An 18,925-nucleotide genomic window follows, 5' to 3' on the forward strand; every position below is an offset into this window, starting at 1 on the left:
AACTTCAAGAATAGTGCCTCACTTTTAGTTTAGACTAGGTATACTTGTCGTACACTAAATTTACTTTTTGCTAAGGATAAACTTTTAACAACCAGATAACATTCATCTATTCCAATTTACATTAATAACAGGCAGAATTAAACAGACAAAAGCTATGCATTGGTGGATTTATGATTGTTTTTTTTTTTTATTTGTCTGTTTGTGTTTGTTCCTTCTGGCTGCAAATCCTCACTGGGTTGTTGTTATTACTGTTATTATTATTAGTATTAGTATTATTATTATTAATAATAATAATAATACTAATAATAATAATATTGCTGTTGTTGTTGATTCGCAGCGAGTGAAGGCATGTTCTGTAACGTTCAATAATCTAGAAAAAAAGTTTGAACGTCGTGATTTGTCACTTCCTCGATTGAAGTTGCAATTTCCTGAAGACTTGAAAGCAGCACGGCGCTACATCAGCTGTTTCAGCGCCAGAGCTGACCACGTGATTCCTGTGAACACATGACAATCTGGCTCAAGATATCGTCATGGCTGCAGCACCACAGTGAGTTGACTGTACAAACAGCGTTATTTTCTGGGTTTAATCACTTATTTTAGCTGTAAATAGATACATCAATCTCGCAATATGTTGTCATTATTGCTAAATTTTCACATAGTATTACATTGCATTTTTAAGCAGAACATGATTTTTTTCTAAACCGTTATTTTGTTTAAAATGTATTTTACATAAAGAAACAGACATTTTTACAATATATGGAGTGGAACCTTATATCTTCAGACAAAAACGGATAATATTGTGAGGTTGTGAGCTTTGCAGCGTTCATAATATTCACGTTGAACTGAAAAGTTGCTTATTTCCTGTTTGAGAAAATTACGTGTCTTCTGTTGTGTCGCACAGCCCTGCATGATGGGAACGTGATGGAAATGCTGCAGGGTGGTTTAGGAATGTGCTGGATTTGCAGAAACTCCCTAAATAATATTATTATTTTTTTTTTTTACATTTAAACAACTTTAAGAAACGGGACAGTGGCAGCCTGTTCTTTATGTTAAAGAGAACAATTGTGTTTATTAAATACATAACAATTTGTTAGTGATTTTTTTTAGAGGAATTTTACTTTGAGGAATCTGAAATTTTGTTCCAGCCATGTTAAATTTTGCAACGTGGCCTAATCCATTTTTAATTCTGACCGTGCACGTATGCAATAATAGATCAATAGATCGATAGATATGCCTTTATTGTCACTGTCCACTTGAACAATGAATCTCACTGCAATAGCAGACAAAGCCTATAAAACGTCACACTGATACAAATCATTACCTATAAAAAGAAATTAAGTAACATGGAAATGATCTTGTTCCTAAAATTATTGTTCCAAAGTAAATTGGATTAAATCAGTAACTTTTTAGTTAAACATTCTAAATTTTTGTGCTTTTTTAAAAATTTAGTCTATCGTATTTTCTTGCATCTTTAATTTATTGGTAAAAATGTCGCTAGCCGGGGATCATCTTGATCGACCCCCACTCATCAACCCATCAACCCAGTCGACATAGAATGCTGCAGGAGGACTCCTTTGCTTTACAGGTCTCTGAGGTGGAGGATTAACCTTTGGTGCATTTAAGGTGGAAGTAGATCTGCTGAGTCTTTCTTTTTCTTATCAGCCTTGGCCTGAGACCAAGATTTATATCCAACACATATTGGTTACAAGTGTGCCTTTCTGCCTCAATCCACTGTGTTTCGCCTGAAATCATCTGACCCAATCCAGAGGATTAGCTTCAGAAACCATAACAAGTCTTCTCCCCACTGTAGCTCAACAGGTTGTCTTAAGGAGGTTCAGCAACAGGAAGCAATAAATAACTGCGTCCAATCATTTGATTCTGTCAAGTCTTTATCAATTTTTATTTCATTGAAACATTTATTAAATTATAACCGATTTGAAATTTATTTTTGATAAATGAAAATCATTTGATACACTATGTTATTTTGGTATTTATGATAAAAAAAAAAAAATTTTAAGCTTTAAAAATGTCCAAAAAAATGATCGTACTGTAAATTCATACTAATGTGGGAAAAGTAGTTTGTAACACTTTGGGTTCAATTCCCAATGGGCTTCATGAAGTATAGGTCTTTAGGCTAGCCAGACCCTTCACACCACAATCTCCCTGCATAGCCACAAGACCCAAATCTGGGTTTCGGTCCCCAGCCTAGATTTAATACAGGGTTGTGTTAGGAAGGGTATCCGGCGTAAAAAAAATAAATAAAATAAAATACTATTAATCACCTGTCAAAGCGTTGTGATGGCATGCACAGAAAGGTGAACAATAACTTCAAAGTACTACTTAAAATATAACTGTCAGTCCGCTAACAGACTGAAAGTATCTTTCTTTGTTACATAAATACCATTTACACAATACATTTAAGTTGAACTTTTTTAAACTTTTCCGCATCACTTGAGATGGTGGCTATGGATTCTCATCATTTGTTGGTTATTACAGAATTGTCGTATTCTCAGAGAGGATTTGTTATAATGACCCCATGGTTTTCTTGTTGAAGTATATATTTTTAAATTATATTTAAACTTTTCACTTTGTTTTCAAACTTGTTTTGGGCCTCAACATTGACTGAAAATGTGACTCAGGTTTTGCTTGCATTTTGGAGGATAATGATGATAATGATGTAAAGAGTCAGTGTGGTTCTGGTGCTGCATGTGCTGCACGTTCTGATTATGACATCTCAGTTTTTAATATAACCACTAATTATCCTTCCTGTCAGTCTCTCCATCTCCATGATCTGATCTCTCCGTCCCCTCAGACCTGTCTACTGGCTGGGTAATGACACCCTCAGGGTGTCGGCTGCCCTTTTTGCCGAGAACCGTCGAAGGTTATGCCAAGGCCTTCAAGGAAAAGAAGGCATGTTGCCGAAGTCGGTGGTGGTGCTGCAGGGAGGAGAGCAGCAGCAGAGGTACTGCACAGATACAGACGTCGTCTTCAGGCAGGTAAGTTGGCCGAACTTTTTCTTCTTTTTATCTATCAGCAGTGAGTTTGAAGCACTTTGACCCATCCTAACACATTCACCTGGTGTAGCCGATCACATTAAGAAAAAGTCTTTTGTTGGAACAAATTAGGCCTACACAATAAATCCCAAATGTTTATCGTGATATTATGCAGAGCAATACACATATCGCAAAAGTCAGCGAAAACTGCAACAAGTGAGCGCCCTCGGGCGCATTTCGGGCAGCCAACTCAGGCAGGCTTTTACTTAGGCCACTCCCCTAGGGCGGGTCGGTTAATCAACTCACCTGTGTAGCATCCTATTGAAGTCCAGGTGTGTAAGTTGTTCATCCTTCTTTACTGCAGCACTGCGTTCTTTGCCCCACCCTCCTCCCCGGCTTCCACCCGTGAGCTCCGTTAGGGGTAGTTATTACCCAAAAGTTTATGGAAATTTGTCTCTTGGAATTGCACGGAGTCTTATGCCAAACTAAAGGAATGTGAAATGCCAACTAAAGGAATGTGAAATGCAAAGTTAAAGGAATGTGAAATGCAAAGTTAAAGGAATGTGAAATGCAAAGTTAAAGGAATGTGAAATGCTCACTTGGAGGAATGTGAAATGCTAACTTAAAGTAAAGTGAATGCTAACTTAAAGGAAAGTGAATGTCAAAGAATGTAAAAGCAACAAAGTATGTGAAAGCAAACTAAAAGATGTGAAAATAAATATTATTACTACTGCATGAGTTGTCTGACTAAAATGGCAAGATAACAATTTTATGGCAACTTGAAGTATTTAAGGAATCAAATAAATCATTTTATGCGTTTGACCAATCGGATGGAGTCCATTTATGTTAGATGCTTGCCTGTTATGTAGACGAGGGTCATTTGGAGAATAATTTAAGTTATGTTGACTCTTATTTAAATTAAACTATTTCAGTAAAATGGAAATGATGTTTTTGGTTGTTTTGCGATTTGATCATGTATCGCAAGTTATATCGTCATCGCAATATTTATGACTAATATCGTAAATTGCGAGATTTCTTCATACCATGCAGCCCTAGAACAAATAAACCAGGACATAGAAGGCTTTCCTTTCCTTTCCTTTTGTGTTTTTAACATGTTCTTGTGTCATTTTTTCTAAAATTTAAAAAAGATTTTATATCTTTATTCAAATCGTTGTGAATCAGTAACAGACAAAAAAATGCTGTTTTTTTTTTTTGTTATTTTAAAAAGGCCATATTTGTGATGGTGAAATTATACTGGGCATGCTCCAACTCCCTGCTCTGAGCTCTCGGCAACAGGAAGGGGGGCGGGGTTGCTGCACACCTACTGTCCCGCCCACAACTCAGTGGCAAATTTCCATGTCCTACAAAATTGATTGATTAGGCTAAAAACAAAATAAGCATAATTAAAAGGCCGCTTTTCCAATAGATAAAAAAGATGATCAGAGTGCATCATCAGATGAAAGTCTTCACATTCTATTAAATAAAGCGGCTAAATTGAGGAAACACACTTATCTCTCCCCCCATTTTGTGTTTTACTCTGTATCTGATGTTGTTCCAGGAGTCTTTCTTTCACTGGTCGTTTGGAGTGACTGAAGCCGACTGCTATGGAGCCATTGATGTGGACTCTGGGAAATCAATCCTTTTTGTACCTAAACTGCCTGAAAGCTATGCAACTTGGATGGGAGAGTAAGCTCACTAATCCTCAGAGCTCTGTTCGCTGCATACTCTCCATTCTTAGCTATTCTTTTGCTTTTCAGAAGTTAATTTTAGTGGGAATCTTTCAGCCACGGATCCTGTTGGAGTTGAATCAATTGAAAATGCATCTGAGAGTTCCCTTAAATTGCATTTTTTTGTCATCACAAATGCACCTTGGCGGTTAGGAAAACCGTGTAATGCTGTTTGTTATGCAGGAGGGATTTCTGTTCAACTCTCAGCCTCTGTATTGTTGCCGTGTAGAAGAAACATGAAAGCAATGGATGCAATGTTTGGATAGAAACTTGCTGACTTGTCCATATTTTTTTACACTTCCCTTTATAACATCCTGTCATCTGACTTATAAAAAATGAAACAGGAATAATTATGCTTGGAGACCTTTTTTTCTCCCCACACTTCTTTTTTTTCCCATAAGCTACACATTGAAATTTTTTCTTTTTTTATGATTTCACTCTTGAGGTCTGAACTTTGGATGGAGATTACGCTGCTATCTCTTTGGTCCAAAGTCTGCATAGTGCCAGTTTGAACCTCTGTATGAAAGAAGCAGATCATTGTCAGGAGACTTCATTGAAAGTTTATGCGGTTGAGATGAATATTTTACCAAACTTGGCAACAGTTTAAGCAGTTGTACATAAGAATAACCACAGAATTCTTGGGAGTCTTTTGCATCTTAAAGGCCCACTCCAATGAAAACTGTGCTTTTTAACATGTTTTTGTGGCATTTTTCTGACATGTATAAAGAAAACTAAGCTCCAAAATTGCATTTTGGAGTGTTTCTGTATTCAAATCACTGTGAATCAGGAGCAGACGAAAAATGCTGTTTAAAAACAAAAACAAAAACTCATTTGAGACGTAGAAAATACGCTGGTCAGGCCACAAGCTCCCTGCTCCCTCCAGCTAGATCCATGTACGTCTTCATGGCTCAAACCTGTATAGCTGGATAGCTCCAGTGTCGCTCATCATTTTTGTTGCACCGCTAAAGGCTTCCACACAACTCCGAGGCAAATTTCTAATAAACTCCTGCCTCTCTGCAGAAACTATGCCCTAGAAAATGACCCATGTTTTCCATTTTGCCTAAAAACTGCAGAATTAAAAATAAAAGTCCACGGGGAACATTTAGATCAAAAGATGATCGGAGTGGGTTTTGATTTTTTTGTTTTCAGCTTATACAGTTTTTACAGTTACAATATTATTTTTGCATTGAATAAAAGGCCGTCTTTTTACTGTGCCTGTTGAGCTTTTCTTCTTGTGAAAATGGCAGATGTTTTCTTATTTATTGCATTTGTCTTTACGTTGCTTTTCTTTTGTTTACAGGATTTTTCCTAAAGAGCACTTCAAGGAGAAATATGCGGTGGATGAAGTGCATTACACGGCTGACGTAAGTGCTGCTTTGTGCAGATCTGACCTTTATTTAGTGCAGTGATTGAATCTTTGTGTTCGGTCGTAGAGCTCTGACTCACATTCAGGTACTTGAGTGCTTCCTCATGAGAGTTTAGCAATGAATTATGTCATTGTTCATCTAGTTTCATGTCAAACTTTCCTTTTTTTACATTTACCCAAGTAATTTTATCTCAAAATTGTTCGCCCAAAAGTTTTTTGATCTTTGCATTATGTTTACTCTGGGTTCAAATAGATATTAAATCCCTACTTTCACTCAGCTACAATGATCTGTGTTAATCTAGTTACATTTTTATTCTTTCTTTCAAAACTTTTTACTATTTATTTAACATTAACATAATTTTATGCAAGTCTTTTTTTTTAAATTCAACAAAAAATGAAAACAAATTTTAAAATATAGAGTTACGGTATTGGGTAACACAACTACCAAAATCCAATATTTGGCTTTTCTCATTAATTCTGCACATTAGTGAAAGTCTTGTTGCTTTAAAATCTCTAAAGCCTTTTTTTTATTTATTTGTTTCATTTAATTAAAGACATAGTTTTAAAATCTGAAAGAAATAGAAATTACACTTTAATTTTAATTTTATAAATCCGGACAAAATATTTAAACTTTTACTCTGTTATTGACTAGAATTTTTTTCCAATTATTTACTTATACCTACTTAAATAAGTACGTTTTCTTTTACCAGAGTATTTTTTTAGCCAATGTCACTTTTACTTACGGTATGTAAAATCCCTGTGTGCCTTATAATTTTTATTATATGCATTTAAATTCACTTTTTTTTGACACCATCTTTGTTGTTATCCTTTGTGGAGATTTGGATGTTTTTGCTGTTTATTTACTTTACTTTTATTTTTTTTAGTAATAAATACATTTTCTAAATATTGGCAGAATAAATCAAATGACACATAGGACTCTCAAAGGTTAGGGATATTTTTATTGGCTTTTATAGGTACTTCTCAAGAAATTAAGACCCTTACTTTAAAAAGTCTGAGACTTTTTGAAGACAAAACAAAATGATGCGATTAGACGAACTTAAACAAAAGCCTAAGATTATTTATATATCTTTGTTGTTTCAAAATCTCATCTGATGGGAGTTTTTTGTCACCTCTTCTAATGTTCTTTTTCATGAGGTTATTTTTAAGCTGCAGCAGCTTTTCTTAAAGCTAAGGTCATCATTTAAATGGTTGATCTAGATGTTTGTACATGAGGTGAGTTTTCAATGACTATCACATGAGCTCTGCACCATCGAGATGAACAGGGACCAGTCTACAATGTTCATTCCGATGTTAACGGGGTCGGTCTGTGCTCTGGTGTAGGTGGGTGCCACGCTGGAGATCATTTTACTTTCACATGTGCATTAACTGCTTTCCCATCCTTAAATACCAGCAGCACGGCCAGTTAGGTCTTTCTCACATCCTCATAGCTGCTTTCCTCCTCTTCTCCACCATATTATCTAATCAAGGCAGTTGCTTTAGGTATGTTTTCTAAACAGTTATCAAGTAATTCACACTAGTTGGAACATATAATGTGGTTTCCTGGTGGTAAATGTGACTTGGTGCAGAACTTTGACTGTGGATCCAAAGATCTGGCAGCTGTTAACAGCAGATGCTCTTACCTAGAAAGATAGCTGCTGCACGTTGGACAGTTATCCTCCTATCAGTGAAAGAGAGACAAGAGATCATCAGTTTCTGACCTCATTGCGTTGAGGTGATACTGCTGCCACACTTGAGGGAAAGAGACCTGTGTGAAGCCAGAGCTTCATCTGCAGGGCTGAGCGACAAAAATGCTGTAAATGTACAACTTACTATTAGACCTCTAAAGTTCTTTTTTGTCACTTTGTTTTATTCCTGAATCATGTTCGAGAACTATGATCACCTCCTTTATGGTCTCCTCCGTTGACCCTGCCACCCTGGTCAGTGCTGCTTGTGACAAAGTCATAAAAAAAACTTTTTCAGAATAGAGGCTTTCTGTTGGTTTTATCTTCAAAGCAAACATTTTATTTTTTTGATCGCCTAGGGGTGACAATCATGTCTGTCTAACTTTTAGAATAATCGGCAAAAGTAAACTTTTGAATTCCCATAGCAACAGAGGTTCCTAATATGGTCATATCGTTTCATTCAGCTTAAGCCAGGGATTCATGTATCACTTTTTTTTCTTTTACAATGTTTTGGTGAAAAATGTGCACGTAACAGTAACTCGCCACTTTGCAAGCTCACCACACTTACGCTGTTCTTTAAACTTTATTTCCAAAAGTTTTCCCCAAGTATCTTGCCAATGATGCTCAAGGGGTAAGGTGACAATAGATCGACATCCCTTAAAAGAGTTTAACTTTGTTGCTAGTATTAAAGGTGGCCAATGCCAGAAATTAATTTTCACCAGGTACTGGCTGGTTGCAAATTTTGGTGACTTTTTAGTATGTAGCAGGGTGAAATCTTTGCTCCAAGGCACAGTAAGAAAAAAGAATTGCAAAAACAATCTGGTACTTTCAGTCCAGGACTGCTGCGGGACATAATATAAGATTTTTCAGGTCTTATTTATTTTTGCTCAGGAGGTCAAATGTTTAATGAACATTAGGATGAGGAGTCAAACGACAGCTGTTTTAGCATAGTCCCAGGACCGAGTCTTTTTTTTCGTGGTGCTTCTGCTGTGGACTCGCAGCAGCTGGACGGAGCCGCCTGACTCACCTGCAATGTGCTGACTCAAAGCAGCAGGGAAGTGAAGCTTGTCGTTTCTGCAGCGACTCCTCTGATGATGCTCTGTCTGCCCGCATCCCTGCAGATCGCTGATGTCCTGTCCAGGATGACACCAGCTGTTCTCCTGACACTGGTAACAGTCCTCTATCAGCTCATTCTTTGGTTCTTATTAAATATTGGACTCTCAAAACGGAGCCGGTTTTTAACATTTGGTGTAAACCAGCGGCTCAAACTTCCTGTACTTGTGATTTTTAAAGGAAAACAAAACGTAATTTTCTGAGACGTATTAGTTATTGATTTGATACTAAAAATGTGACATCAAAATAAGTCTGAACTGCCTTTGTAATCTTTTGATGTGATAATCTGATTTAGATCCACTTTTTTTTTATTTCCTTCCTGCAGCGAGGCCTGAATACCGACAGCGGGAGCGTCTGCCGCGAAGCCTCCTTTGAAGGAATCAGTCGGTATGATTTTTCTGCTTTAAATCAGGATTATGAACAACTAAATAGAAAAAATAAATCCTTATTGTGCATAGTTTTTAAAAAAGGGGTCATTTTTATTTGAATTTACCATATTTTTAATGCACACTAACTGGAAACAACGAGGATTTAGCTTTGATTGGTTGTCTTAAGTACTTTTCTTTGAAAGCACTTGTTGTTTATTCATCAAACTCACATCGTCTGCTTTTGTCCCGTCTGTCTCCAGGTTCACGGTGAACAACAGTCTTTTACATCCGGTCATCGTGGAATGGTGAGAAGCTCCAATTGGTTTTTCTTAGATGAACGCAAATATTCATTTTTTTTTTTTTAGATTCTGAATTTGGTTTCCCGTGAACCCCCTTCCATTTGCATCTGTCAACTTTGGTGATTGAGTTTCCGTAATGAGAATCTCTCTCCTCTGTCCTTCATCCACCCCCACCCCTGAAATCCGCCTGCATGGATATGATGGACTTCGTGCTTGCCTGCCTCTCATTGGTATTAGAGCTCGCACCCTCCAGATGAACTGACATTTGCAGAAATGAGGAGGAATGCTGCGTAGGCACAACTCCTGGGGAGCAGAGCCTGATTGAACCCTCTGCCCTGTCTTCCTGTTTAGAGCCTCCCTTTGAAAAAGCTTGTTTCTGCTGGTTATCAACACTCTATTAATCATTTGATGATATGTTTTGGTGAAATAGTTGTTTGTATCAGGCAAGGTCATCACTACAAGGAAAACTGACGGCAAATATAGAAATGGCAAACTCTATCAGTTAAAAATTCCTGTAGGTTAAGTCTAGCCTGTGTCTGAATTCCCTCACTACTTCCTAATGGCTAAAAGACAATGATTAGGGGGTCATATTTTAAAAATAACCCACGATAAGTGAAATTCAATATGGGATTATAAATGTTTTAAGGCTGTAAAACTCCTCACTGCACACTTTTTACACTTCTCTCTATCAGACATGAATATTTTCCCACTTTTCTCTCTTGTTTAAACCCTCAAAGTTCAAACTTTCATGGAAAAATAAGTCCAGAGTTATAGAACGAAAACAAATATTCTATCCTGATGATAGATTTTTGTACATTTGGTAAGCTGAACGCATTTTGTACAGGAGACATGAAGATTGACAATGCTTTTTAGCCAATCAGGATGCAGAACAGTGGAGGAAAAAAAAAAAAAAAAGCTAAATTGATCTGGAAAAAAATCCACGAAACGGCGAGACTGTGAACGGTCAACTGTAATGTAGCGAGTCAACACTATAGTGTAGGACTGTCTAGTGTCACGTTTTTTAACAAACTTCGGACACATCTTTACAAAAAAACAACATTTTCCACAAAAAAAAAATTCTCAAAAGGTCACCGATTTGCTGAAGTAAAAACCTAAAAAATAGGAACATTTTACAGAGACTATTTAAGAATCCAGTTTAATAATTACAACTATTAAAAATAATTTTAAAATAATTCTTTCAAATGACAAATCATTCAAACCCCATGCATTGTGGTCTATATTCGCCAATCAAGTGAGCATCGATGCACGCTAGATCTTCGCATAGACTTCTGGGAAATTTCCATGCCACTGGATTTGGGGATTGCAGAATCAGAGACTCCGAAAAAAACGATAAACGTGCTATAAAGTGTACTAGGTTGTGAAAGAATTCTGACACAACCTTGGCCTTTTTTTTTCTATTCTGTTGCCTTCTCCCATCAGGCTGTTGAAGACAGAGTTTGTTGCTGTAACTGCACCTATAAATGTACAAACTTGCATTATTTTTGCCTAACCTTAGAGGAAAGTCTGTCCTTGTTTGCACATGAGCAGCTTCACTCTTTTTTTTTTTCCCCGTCTGCGTTCGCAGTCGTCTCCTGAAGACGGACATGGAGCTGGAAGTCCTTCGCTACACCAACAGGATTTCCAGTGAGGCTCATAAAATGGTAAGAACCTGCTCCTCCTATGCACGGATGATTAAATGGATTCACATTGAGAAAAAGCACAAGAGTCTGAACGGCTCAGAGCATGACAGTATCTTTAAGACTCACCTGAAACCATAAATGTTTAGAAATTCTCTCTTTTTCCAACTGTCTCTTATAGTTCAGGGACTTGGCAGTTGACCGGAATAACATTTGACCAGTAAGCTGGAACATGAAAACAGAGTTTGCAGAGTGCACATGATTTTATTTCATGTATAGGCTCTGCAGGGCTGCAGCAGTTGACCTCACAATCTTATCTGTCCTGTGAAGTGATTCACTGAAGCCTTTTCAGACGTGCCATCATTTTCTTTTATTGCGAAAAATGGTGCTGACAGCTCTACCTGCATGCTTTGCTGCATCGGTAAACATGGATTCATTTAGACTCAAACTCTCAAGAGACAATTGGAGAAAAACAGAATAGTTTAGGTTTATTGCATTAGGGTTAAGGATTTTCTCAAGCATTAAAGAAAAAATAAATGCATTTTTCACTCCTGAATGGCTTACAGTTCAGATATTTGCATCCGTGATGGGAATGTGCCAGTACTTTAAGGAAACAGCCTCACAGGACTGTTTTGGGTTTTTTTTGGGACAAGCAGCAGACAAAAACTGCAACGGATAAAGAGCAGAGTAGGAGTGAGAAAATTATTATTTTATCTGTTTTGGCTAACGGCTTCGATCTGTTGGGTCACTGATAAGTGAATGCTGGAAAACAGAAGCTTCTTCTTAATGCATGTAACCCCTGCAACATACCAGCAACCTTCTCCACTGCCAACACAAACGCCGGCCAGCCCCAATTCTGTAGTTGACTGATGGGGGGGGGGGGTTTAAACTGCATTTTCCTCTTTCACTAACCTTTCCAAGCAGATCATGTTTTTGGTATTGACCTGCTAAGTAGCTGATTTTCAGAAAAGTTAATGCAATCTAATCTGCAAACATTGAGGCGTCTTCAGTGCAGATTTTATTTGAAACATTCGAAAAATATTAAGTCTTTTTTTTTTCAATTCAAAGATAGATTGGTGCCAAAAAGAAGAAAATTATTTTCTAATAATATAGTTGAATGTTCAGGATAGATTAAAAAATATTTATCCATGCAATCTCTTAAATGTGTTGATAATATGAAACCTTTTTTTTTGTTTTAGATCATGAAAAACGTCAAACCGGGACAGAAAGAATATGAAATGGAGAGGTAATTTTTCCTGATTTTTTTTTTATCCGGCATTCTTCTTTTACCAATTTTAAAATCTATATACTTGACATTATTACAATACTGATATATAAAAACAAAAGATCTCGTTTTTGCCTCTTTTAAATCAATGCAATTCTTGATTTATACTTTTTTATTATTAAATGTTCCCCTTTCCGTTAGGGAGAGTTTGGATGCGTTTTTTATTTTTTTTTATAGATGGCATTTCTTTGTCTGCTTCTGATTCCCATCGATTTGAATAAAGAAATACTCAGAAATGCAATTTTGAGCTTAATTTTCTTTATATTTCTTCTCCATCCTCAGACAAATGCCTTAAGAACATGTCCTGGTCAAGAGGCTGTGTGTAATGTCAACTATTATATGTCAAAAAATGCAGAATTAAACGTATTCAGGCCTATAATCTGTGTAACTACTGAGTCATCATATAGTGAGTCATCAGCCTCAGTATTTTCTGATCGATCAAACAATCATTGATTTGATATTTACACTGAAGAATCTTTAATAATGCAAGCAAAATACTTTGCAATGTGGTTTAATTTGTTTTTACCTCTTCCCACGTTAGAATTTATTATTTATGGCCCCGCCCCCATAGTGTCGTGTTATCAAAACAGCCGTCTGTTATCCTTAATTACATTTTGCTCTGTTGGAGGAACCATGAAACGCAGGCAAAGCCAGTCTGCCGTCAGCGTCTGTGAAGTGTTTTGATGTGCCGGGCCTGAAAATGATTAAAAAAATGTTCTTCAATGAATTTAAAAAAAAGAATCGAATCAGGCAGAGAGCAGGGCCGTTTTTAAAGCGAAGAAATGTTCTCTCTGATCTCGGATATGCTGAAATTGCTGCACGTCATTTGTCCTGCTAAAGTTTTTTTTTTTTTTTTTTGTTCCTGCAGTCTTTTTCAGCACTATTGCTACACCAAAGGAGGGATGCGCCACACCTCCTACACCTGTATCTGTGGATCGTAAGGCTGGCCTTCATTGTTTTTCACCCACATTTGCACTTGATGATTAGTTACTAAATACAGAGGGCACGTCACTTTGGATGAAAATCATTTTTCTAAGCGCTGTCCGCCCTTTACCATAAAGGTCGGGAGTTTTGTCCTATAGATTATTAGTTAGAGGATGAGAGTCCTGTTTCTGTTGAAATTTTTAGTCTGGAACATGACACTGCTGTCACTGTTCATCTCTGCTACCCTTTTCACTTAATTTTTCAGCATGAATTCTTGTCTGTAATTCATTCATGCCTAAATTGTGTGTTTTGCATTCAAACCAGGGGCAATAACTCCTCTGTCCTCCACTATGGCCATGCTGGAGCTCCCAATGACAAGACTATTCAGGATGGAGACATGTGGTGCGTAGCTTTTTCCTGCACTCTAGGCTGTCGATGTGTAATATTTACATGTAGATATGCTACGTAGCGATAAAGTATAGGTTTTTCCTTTTCTGTTTGTTGTCATTTTGTTATGTAAAAATGTGACCTTTAGTTAAGTTTCATTTGTGTCTTCCACCCAAGAAACTTGAAAAAAAATGCTTTGAAAACAAGCCCAAAGCATTTTTGAATAAAATTTGACTTAATTCGCTCTGATGTTTCGGTTGCCTGCAGTCTGTTTGACATGGGTGGGGAGTACTACTGCTACTCTTCAGACATCACCTGCTCCTTTCCAGCCAACGGCAAGTTCACTCCAGACCAGAAGGCCATCTATGAGGCCGTTCTGAAGTCATCTCGCGCCGTCCTGGCTGCCATCAAACCAGGTTAAAAAAACAAAAAACCTTCTAAGCCAGCAGCTTTCGCCTTCACTTGTCTTCTTTTTTTGTAATTCTATGTTAAATTGTTACATAAATATGACTGCAAAGTCCACAAAAGGGTTTAGTTTTACCTGAAGCTACAGATCAATTCATAGTCCCAGTCTGTTTTCATTTTAAACTCAAACTTAAGCTTGTGTGAGGGAATACAAGGCGGGGAGCGTCAAAACCATGACATCTGGCATCTTTGAGGGCGTACAAATAAATAGTTCTTTAAAGCTAATAGAAAAATAATGATGGACCACTAAAAAAAATGATGGATTAAAGGTGTCATGGGGGCTTTAACAGACAGGAAGCAGACAGATTTTCTTCCTTCTGCATCTACAAGAGTAGCTGTTTGCCTCACAGGAGGAGGAAGCTGGACGGTCTTAAGCCCCCAAAAGCATCCTATAATTGAGAAAAATGTCCTAAAGTGTTCATTAAGTGCTGTTTAATGACAAGTTTAATTTTCATGTGCGCTTTGAAAAAAATCTACAGGTTCCTTTATTTTTGAAGATCTTTAAAAAAAAAAAGTACACAAATATTTTAAATGGAAGTTTACTATCCAATCATTAATTTTGAATTGTTTTGTAAAATACAGCATGTTTTGTTTTTTTTCTTAATCAGAAGTAGAAGATTGCAGCCCTTTCAGTCTAGTATTTCACAACGAGCTAGTAACTTCAGACCTTGTTGGTTTTCCTCTGGGATTTAATTTTTGTGGGGAGAGACGATGTGTTTTTTTACGTCATTTTTTTTCCAATGTTATTTATTTCCTATAGGCAGTAGTCGTCTAAACCCAAATTTATTTTAGTTTTCATTTGATTAAAAAAATGACTTTTAAACTTTTAAAAAAAACATTAAACAATAACATAAATGGGAAATGATTTAAAAACAAATTCAGTCAAACATAGTCTGTATTAGAAGGACATTTATGGAAATGTGCACACAGATGTGCTTTTATGAGGAAATTTAATTAATTTTTCACCAACAACTTTTTTATATACAGTCGTTGAGTTAAGAAATGTTTAAAAAAAGAACCAGTATTAAATAATAATGTTTGAACAAAGCAAAATGTGAATTTAAATTTTAGAATAAATGTGAAAACTGAAAAGTAAAACTCATTAATTTTACAGCAAGGAACAAATTAGTAGACTTTTTGTGTAGCTCTGCCTTTTTAGACCATTTTAAGTAGCTAAGGCAATTTAATGAATGTTTTTTTATGTTTTTGTTTCTAATTGAAAGGATGTTCTTTGTATAAAAATCATTATAAATGCCTTCAAAATATGAAAAACTAAATGGGACAAAATGTCAGCAGGATCTCTAAAGAGTGATGCATTTTTTTTATTAAAGTCGTTTTTTAATTTCAATTTCCAGTGACAGTATTCTTGTAAATCCTCCTTTTCTCAGTGCAACATGCGTTTGTTTTGCAGGTGTGAAATGGACTGACATGCACCGCCTGGCTGACAGGATTCACCTGGAAGAACTGGTGAAGCTTGGCTTGCTGCACGGCGGCGTTGACGACATGATGAAGGTGCACCTGGGCTCCGTCTTCATGCCCCACGGCCTGGGACACTTGCTGGGCATCGACGTGCACGACGTGGGAGGTTACCCGGAGGTCAGGCGGAGAAGAATTCAGTGATGGTTACGGTAACAAGCATCGGTCTGCAGATGAGGCTTTGGCAGGGACGCTCTTGACACAGAAGATGATGTTCCTAAAATATTGATGAGTCATCAATTATACAGAGAGTATTGATGCAGAAGTGAGAGGGGAACACGAGGAGGTCAAGCCACATGAATGGGTTCAGGGCGAGGGCAGAGAGAAGAAGGTGAAATGTTGGTTGCGCCTGAACACAGAAGCTTTCATGCTGCGATGCAGGAATTCACCAGGAAATGGAGGGAAAAGCTAACAAGCAGTGTTTCCACTTCAGCAGCTGAATGATTCCAGAAGGGACTCTTGGGAAAATTCAATTTAAAACACCTAAGTTCAAGCAAAGTCTTTGCTTAAAGTTTCTAAAGACACTTAAAATAAAGTTTTATTTACCAGAACCAAAGTTTTACTCAACTCTACTTTTTAGTGGAAAGGAAGAGTAAAAACTGTTTAAGACCCCCTCCGATGAAAATGGTGTTTCAGTGTGAACATGTTCTTGTGGCATTGTCATGATGAAAGAGGACTAATATAAAGAAAATAAAGATTAAAATGGCATTTCTGAATATTTCTTATTTAAATCAGGAGCAGAGGAAAACATGCTTGTAGATGTGACAAAAATTCAAAAAGGCTAGTCGATTCTTCGTCTGAGCTGGCATCTGGCTCATAACTGTACGACTGAATAGCTCCGATATTGCTCACCATTTTTGTTGCACCGGTAATGTTAGGTTGAGGTTGGGAGGGGCTGTATGCTAGCTGGAGAGCGACGGGAAATGGGAGTGGGCTTACTTTGCACTTACAGTCCCACCCAGAACTCTGAGGCGATTTTCTAATGAACTCCTGCTGTTCCAAGAAAACACCTTTTTTTTTTTCTTGTTTTTTTTTTTACATTTTTGGCTAAAACAACATGATTGGAGTGTGACTTTAAAACAAGCTTAAATTATTGCAGAAAGTTACAAACAATAAACTCACCTTTCAATAGGGACCATATACCCTCCAGGGTTTTGGCTGCAGTTTTCACGTATCAAGAAGTTTTTCTCCATGCCGTCTTGTGTTTAAGGGGGTGGACCGCATTGATGAACCCGGACTGAGAAGCCTCCGTATGGCTCGCTTGGTGCAGGAGAGGATGGTCCTCACCGTGGAGCCTGGAATATACTTCATCAACCACCTGCTGGATCAAGCCCTATCCAACCCCGCTCAGCGCTGCTTCATCAACGACCACATGCTGGCTCGCTTCAGAGGCTTTGGAGGGGTCAGTGTGTTTATGTGATCGTCTTTCCTTTTTTTTTTTTAAAGTGGAACACAAAGCAGAGAAAATTAGTTGCATTTTCCAAACAAAAGTAAAGGGAATTTGGTAGATTGTGAAATGTTTATGTCATGAATGATAGAAACTTGCTGTTTGCTTGCTAACGTGTGTCAGGTTTGACCTGGAACTAAACTCTGATATCTCTATGATCCGTATATACTTCACTAGAACTTGTTAACTTGTGTGTTCATCATGATAAACGCACATAGAACGACCAGGAAGCAGCAGTTCATTTAGACTTACAGGGCTGGTTCTGATGACAGGCTCAGTTTGTGAAACCAGACGTCGCATGAACAATGATTGTCGCTGCCACATGAGTTGGTCGGGTATTTCACAAACTTAATCACATTCAGAAACGACAGCATTTGCCTTGATGCTGCTTGAGATGTGCAAGAAAATGAAACAAAGTCCAGAAAAATCAAATAATTTTCCTTTTAATGGCTTCTTATTTTATAGACAGTGGAATTTTTATATATTTTTGTAGGTTGAAAAAGGACATGGAACGGATTTGACATTATATAGTTTTCAGGTTAGAGATGGGGCTGCACGGTATGAGGAACACCTGCGATATTTGTGATTAATATTGCAATGACGACATAACTGTAGATGCATGAACAAATAGCAAAACAACTAAATACATAATTTCCATTTTACTGCAACAGTTTAATTTAAATAAGAGTCAACATAACTTAAATTACACTTCAAATGACCCTCGTCTACATAGGAATCGAGCATCTAACATAAAAGGGCTCCATCTGATTTGTCAAATGCTAAATTGGATTTATTTGATTATAAAAGCACTTCAAGCTGCCATAAGATTGTTTTAGCACATGTAAGGTAGCCATTCATCGCAATTTTTGCCGTCATTTGCTGTATGCGTATGGCACAGCTTGATATTGTGTTATCAATAAACTGCGCTTTATTGTGCAGGCCTAGTTAGAAAAAACTTAAATTTCAAACCGGAATTTGATTATTGCAAGCTATCAATAACAAAATATCTTCCTAAATATATCTTAATTCATGAATGGATTTGAACATTTAAAAATGTAAAATAAGATAAAGAAATACACACTTTACATAGTTACTATAATCTGGTTTCTAACTTAAATTTGCGTATACATTTTTAATATTGCTTAACTGATCCACCTCACATTGAACTTTTGTCTTTTGTCCATGGTTTTCTGCTGCCTGCAGGTTCGCATTGAAGACGACATAGCAGTGACGGCGGATGGCGTAGAGCTGCTGACCTGCGTCCCTCGCACGGTGGAGGAGATCGAAGCGTTTATGGCCGACTCTGGCAAACCGTTCAGCCCGGTCCAAAACAAGTAGAAGTGTTCAAGAACCAGATGGAATTAATTTAGTGCAAACGGTTAAAAAAAATACAATTACAGAGATAACAGATAAAATCTATGTTTTGAAGGACAATAAATTTCACTCCACATCTGCTTGATATCGAGCCTCTTTATATGTAGCAAGCTTCTTATTATTCCAATAAAAAAAGATACGTTTTCATACTGAATAAGCCCTGGTCTGAGCTCTATGTGCCAATAATGAATCCAGAAATGAAAGTTGTGACTCTGAAATTTGTTTATGCAGACTTTAAAAGGGAAACCTTTCTTGAACAGTGTATTGCCTCCCAAATTGCACAGTTTTGTAATTTTTTAAACCTTTTTACATCCTCCCTCTCTGTAATCCTGTGTTTACAAGATGCAGTAACACTGGATAAAATAAACATTTTTGACTCGAA

General features: G+C 37.1%; 1 protein-coding gene across 1 annotated transcript; it reads left to right on the forward strand.

The window, feature by feature from the left end:
- The first annotated feature begins 458 nt into the window (after positions 1-458).
- On the forward strand, positions 459-18,925 carry pepd (peptidase D). Its single transcript, XM_023953649.1, has 15 exons — positions 459-547; positions 2,813-2,996; positions 4,552-4,679; positions 6,021-6,084; positions 8,890-8,937; positions 9,207-9,268; positions 9,510-9,554; positions 11,134-11,209; positions 12,385-12,431; positions 13,339-13,407; positions 13,719-13,796; positions 14,049-14,197; positions 15,658-15,842; positions 16,933-17,124; positions 18,373-18,925. Exons 1-15 carry the CDS (start codon positions 531-533, stop codon positions 18,505-18,507), a joined length of 1,479 nt encoding a protein of 492 aa, XP_023809417.1. The 5' UTR covers positions 459-530; the 3' UTR covers positions 18,508-18,925.

Source organism: Oryzias latipes, chromosome 3 (assembly GCF_002234675.1).
Source record: "Oryzias latipes chromosome 3, ASM223467v1".
Taxonomy (NCBI): Eukaryota; Metazoa; Chordata; class Actinopteri; order Beloniformes; family Adrianichthyidae; genus Oryzias; species Oryzias latipes.

Coding starts and splice junctions, on each gene's coding strand:
- pepd (XM_023953649.1), top strand. Junction 4,680..6,020: donor TATGCAACTTGGATGGGAGA/GTAAGCTCACTA, acceptor TTTTGTTTACAG/GATTTTTCCTAAAGAGCACT. Junction 11,210..12,384: donor CCAGTGAGGCTCATAAAATG/GTAAGAACCTGC, acceptor TTTTTGTTTTAG/ATCATGAAAAACGTCAAACC.